The sequence below is a fragment of the Ranitomeya variabilis genome, chromosome 4 (genome assembly GCF_051348905.1).
Source record: "Ranitomeya variabilis isolate aRanVar5 chromosome 4, aRanVar5.hap1, whole genome shotgun sequence".
NCBI lineage: Eukaryota > Metazoa > Chordata > Amphibia > Anura > Dendrobatidae > Ranitomeya > Ranitomeya variabilis.
This window is the reverse complement of record NC_135235.1, coordinates 736,394,312-736,411,243: the sequence shown is the minus strand read 5'-3', so window position 1 is coordinate 736,411,243 and position 16,932 is coordinate 736,394,312. Positions and strand designations below refer to the sequence as shown.

The 16,932-nt window shown below is 46.6% G+C and overlaps 2 protein-coding genes across 6 annotated transcripts in view; one reads left to right on the top strand and one right to left on the bottom strand.

Annotated features, from left to right (window-relative positions):
- LOC143768002 (uncharacterized) overlaps positions 1 to 7,957 on the bottom strand; it is a 579,067-nt gene extending 571,110 nt beyond the window's left edge. The window contains exons 1-4 of the mRNA XM_077256622.1: positions 7,850 to 7,957; positions 580 to 729; positions 271 to 450; positions 64 to 187 (exon numbers count right to left, since the gene is read on the bottom strand). Of these exons, the coding sequence (XP_077112737.1) occupies positions 64 to 187; positions 271 to 450; positions 580 to 660 (385 nt within the window). The 5' untranslated portion in view covers positions 661 to 729; positions 7,850 to 7,957. The remainder of the gene's footprint in view (positions 1 to 63; positions 188 to 270; positions 451 to 579; positions 730 to 7,849) is intronic.
- Positions 1 to 16,932, top strand: part of LOC143768012 (oocyte zinc finger protein XlCOF7.1-like) — a 281,134-nt gene that overhangs the window by 155,152 nt on the left and 109,050 nt on the right. The gene's annotated exons all lie outside the window — the stretch shown is intronic.

Genomic DNA, 16,932 nt, shown 5'->3' with positions numbered 1-16,932 from the left:
GACTGAATACATTCTATACATACAGATAATTTTAAACTGTGTGTATTTAGTCCTGTCTATTACCTGGTGATGTGAGGGGCTGGGGAACCTCCATCATGACGTCCTTGTACAGATCTTTGTGTCCGTCTAAATACTCCCACTCCTCCATGGAGAAATAGATGGCGACATCCTGACACCTTATAGGAACCTGACACATACAATGATACCGTCATCCCCCCGATCCCTTCATAGCGTTACTGTATAATGTCCCAGCATTCCCAGCAGTGTCACCTCTCCAGTCAGCAGCTCAATCATCTTGTAGGCGAGTTCTAGGATCTTCTGGTCATTGATGTTCTCATGTATCAGGGGGTGAGGTGGAGGCCCTGTGATTGGGCTCAGGGGTCTTTCCCATCCCTCAGACACAGGGTCCTGACAGCGCTCACTAGAGGTCTTCTTCACTACTGTGTAATCCTGGTTATGGAGAAACACATTAATAAATCTCACTACAGACATTTCCAGAGTCCTCACCTCTCCAGTTCTGTCCATCTGTTATTCCCATAGATAAGAATGATGTAATGTGACGTCATCAGAATCTCTCACCTCTCCAGTAAGCCGGAAGAGGATCTCTAGGGTGAGGTGTAATATCCTCTCCGCCATCTTGTCTCTGTTCATATCCATCATTGATGAGTAAATCAGGAAAATTCTCTTCTATAGAAGATCTTCACTGAGAGGATCTGATATTGTAGAGACCTGAATGAGAAGAAGATGAGCCGATGTAACATCATAACAATCCTGTGTAATAATACAATTACTGGAGATAATAAGGGAAACATATGAGGAGATTTATTATTTTACAGTATTTAGTTTCCTTCTTTACATCTCCTAATAAAACCTATATATTTAGGCCACAGACAACAAGCAGTTTCTTCCTCGGAGTCGGCAGCTGAATACTTTTCTCATAGACTCATTTTCCATAACGCTAATTCTCGCCTCATTTACCGACCCTGGAATCGGCATTAGCAATACTGCAGGAGATATTCATTACACGTGACAGGAGAAATAACTACTTCATGATGAGGACGACATCTTCATCTCCTACTACGGCTCTAGAAACATATTTGTCCAGAGTCCGTCACTGACTCCATCCCCACCGGCCTCTATATAAAGGTTTCCCGTCTTCCCCGCACTGTAATCTTCTATCACGTTAGATCTCAGGTCTGAGTCACACACAGAAGTTTGAGGCTTTTAGAAAAGATTGTTTGTAAGAACAACAAGACAGAAGATACAGAGGCCAATGTCTCCATATACAATGTTTTTGTTTTCTTTGGGATGATTTTGTTTAGCATTTTGTCGTTGGCTTCCATATATTACACGAAAAACACCAAAAAAAGATGTTAACATGTAAAAAAATAAAACTGGTGATGGCGGTACTGTGGAAACATATAGTATGAAGGGATATGGTGATACTGTGACAACATCATACAGTGTGTGGGGGGGTGATGGGGGTACCGTGAACATTATACTGTGTGTAAGGGCCAAAAAAGGGCCCCGTACTATGAGAGCTATACAGGTTTCGTTGGTTCCTGTTTTTCATAGTTGGGTCGTTTGTATATATCAGCGAAAAAGGAACAAAACCATTGTGATTCTTATACGGTGACAGCACAAAAAAAAACCCAAATATAACATTTTTAAAACAACCTCATCATTTTTGTATCTTCTGAGTAAATCGCTCTCTCACCATTGGATTAGAGCTGATACTATGAAGCTAAAGTGACTAAACAGACTTTCTGTCACCTCCATAAAGGGGCACTTTTCCATGTTTGTCAGAACTGTCCGAGGATTATTAGAGGTGATAGTTTCCCCCCAATTAAAGGGACACCTGTGGATATTGGGGTCTTTACCTGCTAAAGTTCTGGGGGGGATCTACTCGGTAAAGTGACTTGTTGTAAAGTGGACGTTGGACAAATGTCACCATCATTATTTTTTCTATATTTCTATCTCAGGCTCCATAGGTTGTACTACAGAATCGGTGGACGCCGTGGGAACGCCATGAACTACATCGGAGCTGTGGAGATAATAAATTGGTAAATGATGGACTGTCTCTTGTCTTTATTATTTTCTCTCTTTTTATGTCTTTCAGGTCGGGACTTGTAAACTGCTTCAGACTAGCACGACTTTTTTAAACTAATAAATAGGCAAAAAGGGGAGTGTGTTTTGCATTTTTTAGCTTACTGGGTTAGCAATGGGGATGTCTGATAGATGTCTCTGCAATACAAACAGCTGGGATTGATGCCACCTGACAATACACAGCTGACATAAATCCGCAAAAATATTACCCTGATAGCCAACGCGCCAGGGCAAGTACCAGTAAAAGTGCCAGAGTTGGTGGATTTAATGTTATGCATCAATTCTGGGACTGTTGCGGGTTGGTATTTATAGGCTGGGAACGGACCAATATCCATGGACCTTCTCAGCAGGATAATATCAGCCCCCAGCTGTCTGCTTTACCTTGGCTGGTTATCAAAAATAGGGAGGATCCCAAGTCAGTTTTTTAATTAATTATTTAATAAGTTTAAAAAATGTTAAATACACCCTATAGTGCCACATGAAAGGACAAAAGGAAGCAACTTTATAATATTTAGGGGTGGCGAACATTAATCTAAGCTCTCCCTCCTATAGCTTCTTCCTGAGGATGGTGTGCCGAGCATCGCGTCTCCGGGTCTTCTATAAACCAGATATCGTGATGTGGTCGGCCAATCACAGTAATGCCAGTAGTCTATTCCAGGGGGGCATGCATGCGGGGCAGGCATGCGTCTCCCCTCAGCAAAGTATCACGGCAGCTAAGTATTGTGAAATGCAGTTATTTAAACGGAAGTTAGTCACGGTAGGAGTCAAGACTCCACACTATGTGTCTGTCTCTTTTGGGTATGTCTGCTGAATAAGCACTTCTTATTACTTGGATCTAGCTTTTGTATTAACCCATCTTACTCCTTCACCATGTTTAAATATGCCCTTACACTGTTTGTTCCACTAATTCTCTCTCTCCTTCGCTATCCACAAACCCAGCACCCTCTAACCAAATAATCATCTCCCCTTCACTCTTACCTACCCACCTATCCTCCTCTCAAATCTGTCCTAATAAAACATAAAACAAGCAGGCCACTCTCCTTATCCCACCTGCTCTTCCTTTCTCTGCTTCTCCTCACTGCTGGCGACATATCTCCCAACCCTGGACCCCCACAGCTCATGCCTCCCATTACTACCCCCTCCTACCGCTCCCTATCTAATATGAACTACCGCAATATTTCCAACTTAAAACCCGTGCCCCTAATGCCCACCCCCCTACTCCCTCTCTCTGGAGCACTCTGGAATGCCCACTCAATCTGCAACAAGCTTCATGTGATTCATTACCTTTTTCCTTCTCACAAGCTTGCCTTTCTCGGCATCACAGAAACATGGCTAATACCCTCTGACACCGCCTCCCCTGATGCGCTGTGTTATGGCGGCCACCCCTTCACCCACACCCCTCGCCCCGGCAACAGACATGGTGGAGGAGTGGGTCTTCTCCTTTCTTCAAACTGCACCTTTAACCCAATCCCACCTCTACCCTCCCTTATCCTACCCTGTTTTGAAGTCCACTCTGTCCGCATCTGCTCTCCCTCCAACCTCCAAGTGGCCGTCATATACCGACCTCCAGGCCCGGCCACTACCTTTGTTGACCAATTCTCCACATGGCTTCTTCACTTTATCTCTGCTGACATTCCCACCATCATCATGGGTTACTTCAACATCCCCGCTGATACACCTCAGTCAACAGCCTCCAAACTTCTGACCCTTACTTCATCTTTTTGACTTACTCAGTGGTCCTCCGCAGCCGCCCACATAGACGGACATACCCTAGACCTGGTCTTCACTCGTCTCTGCTCTCTATCTAACTTCACCACCTCCCCTCTCCCTCTATCCAGCCTCCGTCTGCTCACTTTGTCATCCCTGCCCTTCTCACCGGTCACCCATGTCCAGCAACATGCGCACACCAGCGGAAACCTTTCACACCTAGATGCCCACACACTCTCTGCCTCTATCCCACCACTGAAATTCAAGGGAAAAGAAAGCAGTCACTAGGCAGTGCTGTGAGGGTCACAGTTAAAATTGAACGCAAAAGGTCCACCGCAGCTCCAGCCGTTAACCTTCTAGGAGGATACAAAATGCAGTAAAGAATAGTAATATAAGTCCTAGGAGGGCTGGAAATGAGACCAAAACAACCCGGATTTTAGTGTTGAACCACAACGAATTTCAATGGTTAAACCATCTTCATGAGGTGGAAGTTTATTAATGGAGAGCAGGAAGGGGTATTTAAACAAATAGCATCCAATGAAATTCACAGTCAGCAGGTCACATGATAAGAACAAGTCCCATGATAAAACAGTAAGGTCACATGGTAAAAACACAATAGGAACAAAACTATGCATGTATAAAAAAGATTAAATAAAGCCCCTAGACCTGATTAAAATATAAAACATGATAAAAAGCCGAAATAAGACAACATATAATAAAATAACACTATAAAAAATTATTTAAAAACAGAGAGATCACTTGTTAACCCTTTCAATGGTAATATTTATCCCTTCAGGTGCCAGAGTCCCCAACTTAAAAATCCAGAAACTTTCCCTATTAATCAAGCTCCTATACCGATCAGATACATTGTCTGGTATAAAATCTATAATCGTTAGTTTAAGAGATTCTAAATTTTTTTGGTGCTTGGTTAAAAAATGCTTTGATAGGCTGTGCATCATAAAACCATTCCTAATATTTTGGCGATGCTTGTTCAGTCTTGCGTGCATGGTCTGTATAGTACGGCCAACGTATTGGAGCCCACATTCGCATTCTATTAGATATATTACAAATGAGTATTGACAGTTAACATGGTAGTTGATTCTGTAATTAATATTACTAATATTGGATGTGAATTCTTTAACACCATTTCTGATGGAGTTACAACACAGACATTTTGCAGATCTGCAAGCAAAACAGCCGGGATTTTTTGTTAGCTGGGTCGTGGATATGGCACTGGGGCTAATAACTGTATTGCTGGGTGCAACTAGGTTGCGGAGTGTGCGATTCCGCCTATAAATTATTCTGGGGTGGGTAGGGATGTGACCTGAGAATATCTGGTCACCTTCCAATATGAACCAATATTTTTCAAAAGTCTTTGGATAGTAGCATGAGATTGATTAAAAGTTGTAACCAAGCTCCACAAATTCAGGAATGTTTCAATGTACGATCCCCTGTGATGGAGGGGATAAAAATGGCTTGAGGTGGCTTTCCTACCACTGGCATCCATATCCTAACTCAACGACACAGACACTGCCACTGCTTTCTACAATGCCACTCTCGCATCAGCTATTGACACGGTTGCCCCTCTCGTTCATGGCAGAGTGCGACGTATCAATAGACAACCCTGGCACAATAACACCAATAAAAAGCTCCAGCAAGTGTCCAGGGTTGCAGAGCGTCATTGGAAGAAAACACATTTGCAAGACGACTTCACTGCATTCAAACAGGCAACACTCGCTTTTAAATCTATTCTCACCTCTGCTAAACAGGCCTACTTCACAACCCTCGTATCTTCCCTATCCTACAACCCCAGTTATTCAAAACGTCGCCACGCACTTCAAAAATAAGATCGACCAAACAAGGCAAGTCTTCAACCACCACAACCCCTTTGTATACCAGACCAATGCCCAAACCCCATAACCTCCCTATCCAACATCACTGAAGGGGGGCTTAATTGTCTACTCTCCAAATCGCACCTCACCACCTGTGCGCTCGACCCCATCCCATCTCCTCCCCAACCTCACCACACTTATCCCATCCCTAACCCACCTCTTCAACCTATCACTAACTTCTGGCACCTTCCCTTCTGCGTTCAAACATGCCACAATCACGCCTATCCTTAAAAAGCCAACCCTCGATCCAACTGCTATGTCCAGCTATTGCCCAATATCGCTGCTCCAATTCGGTTCCAAACTCCCGGAGCAGCACGTCCATGATGAACTTTCCTCCCACTTCTCATCTAACTTGCTCTTTGACAATGTACAATCTGGTTTCCGCCCCATCACTCAACTGAGACAGCCCTGACCAAAATTACTAACGACCTACTTACAGCCAAAGCCAACGGACAATACTCTTTATTCCTCCTTCTAGACCTGTCCTCTGCTTTCGACACAGTTGACCACTGCCTGCTACTGCAGACCCTCTCCTCTTTGGCATCAAAGACCTCGCCCTATTCTGGATCTCCTTATACCTTTCCAACTGCACATTCAGCGTCTCCCACTCTATCTACTCATGCCACCCACCCTCTCTGTTGGAGTCCCCCAAGGCTCTGTTCTATGACCCCAACTCTTCTCAATCTATACACTTGGCCTTTGACAACTCATAAAGTTCCATGAATTCCAGTACCACATTTATGCTGATGATACTCAGATCTACCTTTCTGGCCGAGATGTCACCTCTCTGCTGTCCAGAATCCCAGAGTGTATATCAGCCATATCCTCCTTCTCCTCTCGCTTCCTCAAACTCAATGTGGACAAATCTGAACTCATCATCTTTCCTCCATCTCAAAGATCTTCCTTACCTGACCCATCTATCGCAATTCCCCCGTACCGGAAGTCCACTGCCTCGGAGTAACCCTTGACTCTGCCGTCCTTCAAGCCGCATATCCAAGCTCTTTCCACCTCCTGTCACCTCCAGCTCAAAAATATCTCTAGAATCCATCCTTTTCTCAACTGTCAATCTACTAAAATGCTTGTGCATGCCCTCATCATCTCCCGCTTTGACTACTGCACCATCCTTTTCTGTGGCCTCCCTGCTAACACCCTTGCACCTCTCCAGTCCATCCTTAACTCTGCTGCCCAACTAATTAATCTCTCTCCTCGCTACTCCCCCGCAAATCTCTTCACTGGCCCCCATTCCCTCAGCGTATCCAGTTCAAATTACTAATACTGACCTACAAAGCCATCCACAACCTGTCTCCTCCATATATCTCTGAACTAATCTCCCGATATCTTCCCTCACGTAATCTCCGGTCCTCCCAAGACCTCCTTCTCTCCTCCACACTTGTTCGCTCCTCATCCAATCGCCTCCAAGACTTCTCCCGAATATCCCCCATCCTCTGGAACTCTCTGCCCCAACACATCCGACTATCAACCACATTTGGATCCTTCAGACGGAACCTGAAAACTCACCTCTTCAGGAAAGCCTACAGCCTGCACTGACCCCGCTGCCTCCTCACCACTACCGAAGCTACCGCCTCACCAACACCGGAGCTGCTGCAACCCCCAACCTACTGTCTCCTTCCCCATAATCCTGTAGAATGTAAGCCCGCAAGGGCAGGGTCCTCGCCCCTCTGTATCAGTCGGTCATTGTTAGTTTACTGTAAGTGATATCTGTAACTTGTATGTAACCCCTTCTCATGTACAGCACCATGGAATCAATGGTGCTATAGAAATAAATAATAATAGTCCACATGACTATAGTATTACCGTGTATGGCGGGCAATCCCCACATGTTTGGGACTCAAGCACCCGCGATTCTCGATCGAGTAGTGGAGAGCGGCTCCCTCATCACTAGTATCTACATTATTGTGCTGGGGCCGGGAGAGGAATCATCGCATGGTGGGAGAACTCTGGGCTTCTGTCCTCTCATCCTGCAGGTGTCTGACTGGGTCTAATGTGGAACCAGCGCAGCCACATTCTGTCCACAGCGGTTACCTCACTGATCACACCACACAGAGACCCCCAAAGAGTCTCCTCAGTGCTGAAGGGGTTAATGACCCCCCCACCCTCAGTAATGGGGAATCTCCAGCACCTACCTTCACCGGCAGAGCCGCACACCACAGAGAATAATGGAGCCTCCAGCACCGACCTCCACCCGCAGAGCCGCACAGGACCTGTGATGAGGTCACAGGAGGGGAGGAGTCAGGGGTCACATGATCAGGGGCCTCAGTGTATGCAGGACTCTGCTGTGCTGGTTGTCATGGTGCTGGATGAGGGGAAGTTTATGTGTGGGGTCAGGAGGGGTTTACAGTGTGTACAGAGCGGAGCCGTGTGTGTACGAGGTGGACGGAGCGGAGCCGTGTGTGTACGAGGTGTACGGAGCGGAGGCGTGTGTACGAGGTGTACGGAGCGGAGCCGTGTGTGTACGAGGTGGACGGAGCGGAGCCGTGTGTGTACGAGGTGTACGGAGCGGAGCCATGTGTACGAGGTGTACGGAGCGGAGCCGTGTGTGTACGAGGTGTACGGAGCGGAGCCATGTGTACGAGGTGTACAGATCAGAGCCGTGTGTGTACGAGGTGGACGGAGCGGAGCCATGTGTACGAGGTGTACGGAGCGGAGCCGTGTGTGTACGAGGTGTACGGAGCGGAGCCGTGTGTGTACGAGGTGTACGGAGCGGAGCCGTGTGTGTATGAGGTGTACGGAACGGAGCCGTGTGTGTACGAGGTGTACGGAGCGGAGCCGTGTGTGTATGAGGTGTACGGAACGGAGCCGTGTGTGTACGAGGTGTACGGAGCGGAGCCGTGTGTGTATGAGGTGTAAGGAGCGGAGCCGTGTGTGTACGAGGTGTACGGAACAGAGCCGTGTGTGTACGAGGTGTAAGGAGCGGAGCCTTGTGTGTACGAGGTGTACGGAGCAGAGCCGTGTGTGTCCAAGGTGTACGGAGCGGAGCCGTGTGTGTATGAGGTGTAAGGAGCGGAGCCGTGTGTGTACGAGGTGTATGGAGCAGAGCCGTGTGTGTCCAAGGTGTACGGAGCGGAGCCGTGTGTGTATGAGGTGTAAGGAGCGGAGCCGTGTGTGTACGAGGTGTACGGAGCGGAGCCGTGTGTGTATGAGGTGTACGGAACGGAGCCGTGTGTGTACGAGGTGTACGGAGCGGAGCCGTGTGTGTATGAGGTGTACGGAACGGAGCCGTGTGTGTACGAGGTGTACGGAGCAGAGCCGTGTGTGTCCGAGGTGTACGGAGCGGAGCCGTGTGTGTATGAGGTGTAAGGAGCGGAGCCGTGTGTGTACGAGGTGTACGGAACAGAGCCGTGTGTGTACGAGGTGTAAGGAGCGGAGCCTTGTGTGTACGAGGTGTACGGAGCAGAGCCGTGTGTGTCCAAGGTGTACGGAGCGGAGCCGTGTGTGTATGAGGTGTAAGGAGCGGAGCCGTGTGTGTACGAGGTGTATGGAGCAGAGCCGTGTGTGTCCAAGGTGTACGGAGCGGAGCCGTGTGTGTATGAGGTGTAAGGAGCGGAGCCATGTGTGTACGAGGTGTAAGGGTATGTTTCCACTGTCAGGATTGCATCAGGATTTGAGGCAGGTAAACTCTGCACCTGAGGTCACTGACAGGTCACCTGTGTTTCTGATGCATTTTTCATGTGTTTTTTTTTTTTCATGCGGATTTGTGTGTATTGTAAGCTAACTAAAGATACACAGTAGAAACAATAAATAGATACGATAGATAATAGATGGATATAATAGACAGATAAGATACAATAGATGGATAAATGATAGATAGATAGATAGATAGATAGATAGATAGATAGATAGATAGATAGATAGATAATACCAACCCCGATGTTTAGCAATAAACATAATAAAATGTTAATGAAGAGTTAGGCCCGGGATCACACATGTGAGAAACTCACGCGAGTCTCTCCTCAATACCCGGCACTGCCGCCGGCACTCGGGACCGGAGCGTTCAGCTGCATTGAAGTACATGCAGCCGCACGCTCCGCTCCCGAGTGCCGACAGCAGTGCTGGGTATTAAGATGCAAGACTCATCCGAGTTTCTCGCATGTGTGATCCCGGCCTTAAATAAAGACACACACACGAAATCTGCGTTAGGCCCGGGGTCACCCCTGCAAGAAACACACACGAGTCTCACCTCAATACCCGGCACTGTCACCGGCACTCGGGAGTGGAGCGTGCGGCTGCATGTATTTCTATGCAGCTGAACGCTCTGGTCCCGAGTGGTGGTGGCAGTGCCGGGTATTGAGGCGAGAGACTTGTGTGAGTTTCTCGCAAGTGTGACCCCGGCCTTAAAAGCAGTATCTATTTAATTTTAAAAAAATTTGAAAGAAAAATGGCATGGGCTCCCGCACAATTTTCTGCGCCAGAGAGGGAAAGCCAGTGACAGAGGGACTGATGTTTGTAGCCTAGGAAGAGGTTAATACCCATGGAGCTGCCCAGGGTATGAATATCCGCCCACAGCGGTACATTTAGCCTTTACTGGATATAAAAAAAAGGGGGACCCCACAAAAAAATGACGTGGGGTCCCCCTATAAGTAATAGCCAGAAAGGCTACGCAGACAGCTGCGGGCTGATATTCATAGCCTAGAGAGGGGCCATGGATATTGCCCCCCCCCCGGCTACAAATACCAGTCACCAGCCGCCCCGGAAATGGCGCATCTGTAAGATGCGCCAATTCCGGTGCTTAGCCTCTCTCTTCCCACTCCCCTGTAGCGGTGGGATGTGGGGTAATAAATGGTTAATGTCACCTTTGTAAGGTGACATTAAGCCGGCTTAGTAACGGAGAGGCGTCAATAAGGTACATACCATTACTAATCCTATAGTAGTGAAAGGGTTAATAAAACACACACATGCACAATAAAGTATTTTAATGAAATAAAACACCACACAGTTTTGACCATATTTTTATTGTACTGGTAATCCAAGTGAAGCCCTCGTCTCCTGGAAAAAAAGAAAAATAATAAACGAACAGTATATTCCCTGAGTCCGATGCAGTCCTTAATAACGAGTGTCCCAAGACATCTGGATGCCTGACATCCAGACATAGCAGAGCTTGTTGATGATCGCTGGAGATAACTCTCCAGCGATCACCTACACTGCAGCATTCTCACAATCAGCTGATCAGCTGACCGTGAGAACCAGACTAGTGACCGGAGATAACCCCCGGTCACGTGCACGACAGTTCTCGTGATAAGTTACCGCAAGAACTGCAGTGGATGCGGGACTTTCGGCGGTGTGACAGGTAAGCCGGCATGTAAATTAGGAGACATGAGTAGTAAGCTGCGTTTACGCAGTTACTACGCATGTGACTAATCATTAGATGCGATTTTACTGCATCTAATGATTATCCACGGGTAATTTGCGGTGCGGCAACGGAGCGTCGCCGCATTGTAAACAGACATGCTGCTTTTTGAAAAGATGCGCCGCATGTCCGTTTACATGGTTCTGCCTCATGTTTTAACGCATAGTTCATATTTCAAGAAATCCCTTCCACTATGCTGTAACATCTGGACGCTGCGTGTTTGACGCTGCGGCTGACCGTGGAAACACAGCCTAAGGGTATGTGCACATGTTGCATATTTGCCTGCGGTTTTTTGTGCCTTTTTGATGCGGTTTTTAATGCGCTTTTCCATGCAGATTGTCTGCGTTTTTGACACCAAATAAAGCTTGAACTTCAGTAAGAAAAAAAAATGATGTTGTTTCCTTGTCCAACCCCTTCTTCTTCCATCCTCCATTTTGGAAAATCACACCACAATGAGCGGACGCATTTCAGAACATGAGAGCGCTCAGCAGAGAGCAGAGCGTAGCCAAAATCGCAGCCCGCAGATACAGCTCCGCAGGCCCTACAGGATTGTAATGCTGGGGTTGCTGCTGCAAATCCTCAATCATCATAGACAGCAGGTAAGCTAAAGTACATGCAAAAAAATCTGTATTTTTTTACTATTTTTCACAGTGTTGTGTTCTAACCAATATATATATATATATATATATATATATATATATATATATATATATATATTTGTCTTTATTTTAGAGGCAGCAGCAGCAGAGGAGAAGGCGTGCGGGCAAAAGACTGTGGGTGCACCCTCTGTTAGCAGAGCGCACACAGAAGGGCCACTTTTATGTCCTTTACCCCGATTTGAGGAGGTAAGTTGCAAAACCTCGAAAGACAAATGAACTGTTTTTCAAAAAATGTTATCATAATTTAACTAACCATTTTATTTCTTTTAAAATTTTCAGATATCCAGAAAAATGCGTTTCCTTCTGCCGTCTCTCTATCCCTGCTGTAGACAGACTGCTCGGAATTCTTGTCACCCCATCTGACCTTGTGATGAGGAAGGCCATCTCTGCTGAGGAAAGGCTGCTCATCACCTTGCGGTAAGTGACTTTTTTTGTTTGAATGTTATTAGGGCTCTTTCACGTCAGTGTGTCCGGTACGTGTGATGACATTTTTCACATGTCCCGGAGACACTGACAAACGTAGACCCACTCGAATTAATGGGTCTATGCACATGACATGCTAGATTTTTATCTTTAGCACGTTCCCAAAAGTGTCCCGCACACGTGCACGCGGAGAACACGCATTGATGTCCTCTTTGTGACACGCATCGCACTGGTGAAGAAGCGCTACAGGAAGCGCTGTTCCCTGGCGGCAGGTGATGAAGATGCTGTCATCATTCTCCCCTGCTCGGCATGATTTCAGCGTCATCAGGGAAGAATGGGATTTGTCTTCAGCACCTGCCACCGCTAACTGCGCTTACTGTAGCGCTTTTTCCCTGGTAGCCATTCGTGTGAGAATGATGCAGCACATGGGCGGCACACGGTTGCCTCGGGTGTGCCGCACACACAGACACATGGACATGGATATATCTGGTGCAGTGTTTTACGCTACCTGAAATATCATGTGTCAAACACGCCTGGAACCTGTCAGCATTTTTGGCTGCTATAAGATGCGTCTTTTAGGGCTTATCTACAGCATTCTATAATGAAGCCCCTGGGTCAGAGGAGATAAGACAAATTTGAAAAAATAATTTGGATTATGCCCGTGGGTGGGGCGCTATCGTCTGATCTTATCCGATAGCTGTGTCACAGGCCCAGGTCCTGCGCCTCCCTTCTTCTTGCGATACCACTCTCCTGCTTGCTTCATCGCTCTACTGCGCAGATGTCCTTTGTGTCCTGATGAGGATAGAGCAAACTCCGCAGATGTGCATGCGCTGGGCCTCTCAGACCTTTCCTTGTGCTTGCTCACTGCAGGAATTAGTTATGCCCTGAAAAGGCCAGATGAGTACGGCTGAGCAGTAGAGCGTTGAAGCAAGCAGGAGTGTGGTGGCATTGGCAAAAGACTGGAGTGGCCAGACACAGACCTGCAAGTCTCATCTGATGTGACTGCCGGTTTATTTTTTGATACCCTTTGTGTTGGACCAGGGTGCTAAGGCCCCCATTATAGAATGCATTAGATAAGACATGAAAGGTGCTGGACGCATATTATATTGCCCATAACTGCTGACAGGTTTCCTTACATTTTTGTGTGACATTTCTAATAATCTTTTTTTTTTCTTTTCAGATTTTTGGCCACAGGAGAGAGCCATACATTACTGCACCTCCAATTTAGAGTAGGTAAATCCACCATCTCTCAAATTGTGAGGCGCACATGTACCGTGATCTGGCAGAAGTTGCAGCCCATGGTGATGCCTTCCCCAACCGAGGAGACTTGGCTGCAGGTCACAGCAGGCTTTCAGTCTGTGGCCAATTTCCCCAACTGCGTAGGTGCTGTTGATGGCAAACATGTGAGAGTGCTGAAGCCACCATGATCAGGATCATGCTTCTTTAATTATAAGAAGTATTTTTCTGTGGCCCTGATGGCGGTGGCTGATGCACATTACAAATTTGTTGCCATTGATGTTGGTGCCTATGGTAGTACTGGGGACTCTCGGGTGTTGCGAACATCAAAGATTGGGCTGCAAATTCTTCAAGATTGCGGAACGTTCCCAGCCCCACGACCTTTGCCGGGTTCCACACATCCAGTGCCCTTTGTGATGTATCGGATCACAAAGGGCACTGGATGTGTGGTGTTTCCCTTAATGACAACCCTGCTGCGCCCATACCCACAAAGGGGACTGAATGCCCGGCGGAGGATTTTTAATTATCAGCTGAGTCGTGCACGCAGATATGTGGAATGCACCTTCGGGATCATGAGTAGTCAGTGAAGGATCTTTCACACACCCATCCAGTTGGACAGACACCATTGACGCTGTGATTAAGGCTTGCTGTGTCCTCCACAACTATGCTCGTGAGTACAACACTGACGTAGATGTGGAGTACCAGCAGCCAGTATTTAATCCAGTGGTCAACGTGAGTCTGGGAAGGCCGTCCAACTCGGGTGTGCGTCTGAGAGAAACCTTTGCTGACTACTTTGAGTCCAGAAGGTGCCGTGCACTGGCAAAACTCCTGTGCTGGTGTTGGGCAGCAGAGAAGAATGCATCAGGATTGACCCACCAAAAAGAAGATGCCAAGATCACTACCAACAGTTGTGAGAAGAAGCCAAGATCACTATGAAAATCTGTAATAAGAATTCAAGATCAATATAAAATTGTGTTTTACGTTTTGTTTTTTGTTTTTTAAATTTCAATTTGGATTTCTATGTAATAATATTTATTTGTTAATTTCATGTGGTTATTTTTCTATATAATAAGTGGTGTTTGTTGAAACAAATTATCATGATTCTTCTTCCCATAGTCCCATGCCCATGTACCCATCACACATAACCTCCATCCCATAGTCCTGTGCCCATATACCCATCACACAACCTCCATCCCATAGTCCTGTGCCCACATACCCATCACACACAACCTCCATCCCATAGTCCTGTGCCCACATACCCATCACACACAACCTCCATCCCATATTCCTGTGCCCATATTCCCATCATACATATCCTCCATCCCATAGTCCTGTGCCCATATACCCATCACACAACCTCCATCCCATAGTCCTGTGCCCATATACCCATCACACATAACCTCCATCCCATAGTCCCATGCCCATATACCCATCACACAACCTCCATCCCATAGTCCCGTGCTCATATACCCATCACATAACCTCCATCCCATAGTCCCGTGCCCACATACCCATCACACATAATCTTCATCCCATAGTCCCGTGCCCATATACCCATCACACATAACCTCCATCCCATAGTCCCGTGCCCATATACTCATCACACATAACCTCCATCCCATAGTCCCGTGCTCATATACCCATCACATAACCTCCATCCCATAGTCCCGTGCTCATATACCCATCACATAACCTCCATCCCATAGTCCCGTGCCCATATACCCATCACACATAACCTTCATCCCATACTCCCATGCCCACATACCCATCACACATAACCTCCATCCCATAGTCCTGTGCCCATATACCCAGCACACATAACCTCCATCCCATAGTCCTGTACCCATAGGAGGTAGCAGGATCTGTCGTGAAAGTGGGAGTCGGTGAGGGTCCCAGCCATTGGGTGTTTCCTCTGTCTGAAGAATAAGTGCTGGCGGGTTGGTTGTATGAGTAGCCAAGTTCTCTTGCTTGGGGTTCCCTTACTTGCGGTTTTGGTAGGGTCCGAAAAAGTCCAAACACCCCCATCAACACCTCGTCATAAGGAAGAATTGGAGCAGGGTCCTCCAAAGCTGTGAGGGACATTTGCACCATTGACCTAAAAATTGACTGCCTATCCGGTGGAAGTGAGCGAGCCTTCCTAGCAATTGTTAATGCAAATAAATCACAATGATCCTCAGTTGAGGATTTTTTGAGCAAATCAAGGGTATCATTGGCTATTTGAACAGGTTTATTCTCATTTTTTTTCTTTTTTTTTTTTTTACTGGGCTCTCCTGCCACCGGATAGGCAGCTCTTTCTCTCCTCTCCGTTACAACAGCTTCTGCGGAACCAGATGCTCCAACAGCTGCTGAAGAGGATGTGCCTGCAGCAGCTGCTGAAGATGTGGCACCAGCAGAAGCTGTGGTAACGGATGGAGAACTGGTGCCACCAGCTCCAGAGGAACTGCCTGCTCCATTTTCTGATGCGTCATCCGCAGGAGGCTCAGGGGGAGAAATGTTGCCTTCAGTCCTGTGTGAAAGAAAGAGAACAATAATTAATTATGACGGTATTTTTAGAAGGCGGCTGAGGAGCAACGCTTTGGAAGCAGCAGAAAGGCCGCTCCGCCCAAATCGCTGCACACTTTTTTGTTTGTGTGGTGATAACGCATGTTTTCATTTAACACATTCGTTATCACCACATGCTATCAATACACTGTGCTAGTTATCTTGCGCAGTCAAAGCGCCAACGCAAGATAAATAGACATGGTGTTGTGTCAAAAGAGGCGATGCATGTCTGGTGACGTAGGTCTGACACCTCCATCTTTCGAAGCATAGTGGAGACAGGATTTCATAAGATCACCTCCACTATGCTATAACATCTGGAGGCCACGTATTGAACGCTGCGGCTGTACGCAGCAGTCAATACGCAGCCACTGTGCTACGCAACATGGAAACATAGAGGCTACATATATCGTTAATTAAAGATTTCTGTATTTGTAGTTTACAAATTACCTCCGTAATGTCCTGCTTATGATGAGAAACTGAAATTCATCATAAAAAGGAAAGGTTCTCCGACTGGGAGAGGATCCGCTTTTGTCACATGTGTTCACATATTTTGTGAACCGATCCCTCACCGACCTCCATCTCTGCTTAATATCTTTTAAGAAAGTATAATATTAATTGTGAAATAACATTATAATTACCAATTTGCAATTGCCTGGCACTGGAACAGGAATCCCATTCTGGATATACAGTAGGTCCCTAAAGATCTTCGTTCAGCAAATGTCCCGGTGGTACTTATCCTTATAGGACTCGTCAGCGGTGTCCCAAATGGCAGGAAAATCATGAACCTACAATGAATACAATAATGTCATTAAATACTATATCCAACACCAAAATAATCGTAAAGAAAATATTTAAAAAATGTGGGATATATTTAGATATCACCCCTACCCTAACCCAGGAACAGACAAGAAAGCCAAACACCAAATAAGACAAAAAAAAACAAAAACAAAACATAACGGTAGACCAAACACAATAACCAGTGTCCTAACTTGAAACTCATGGG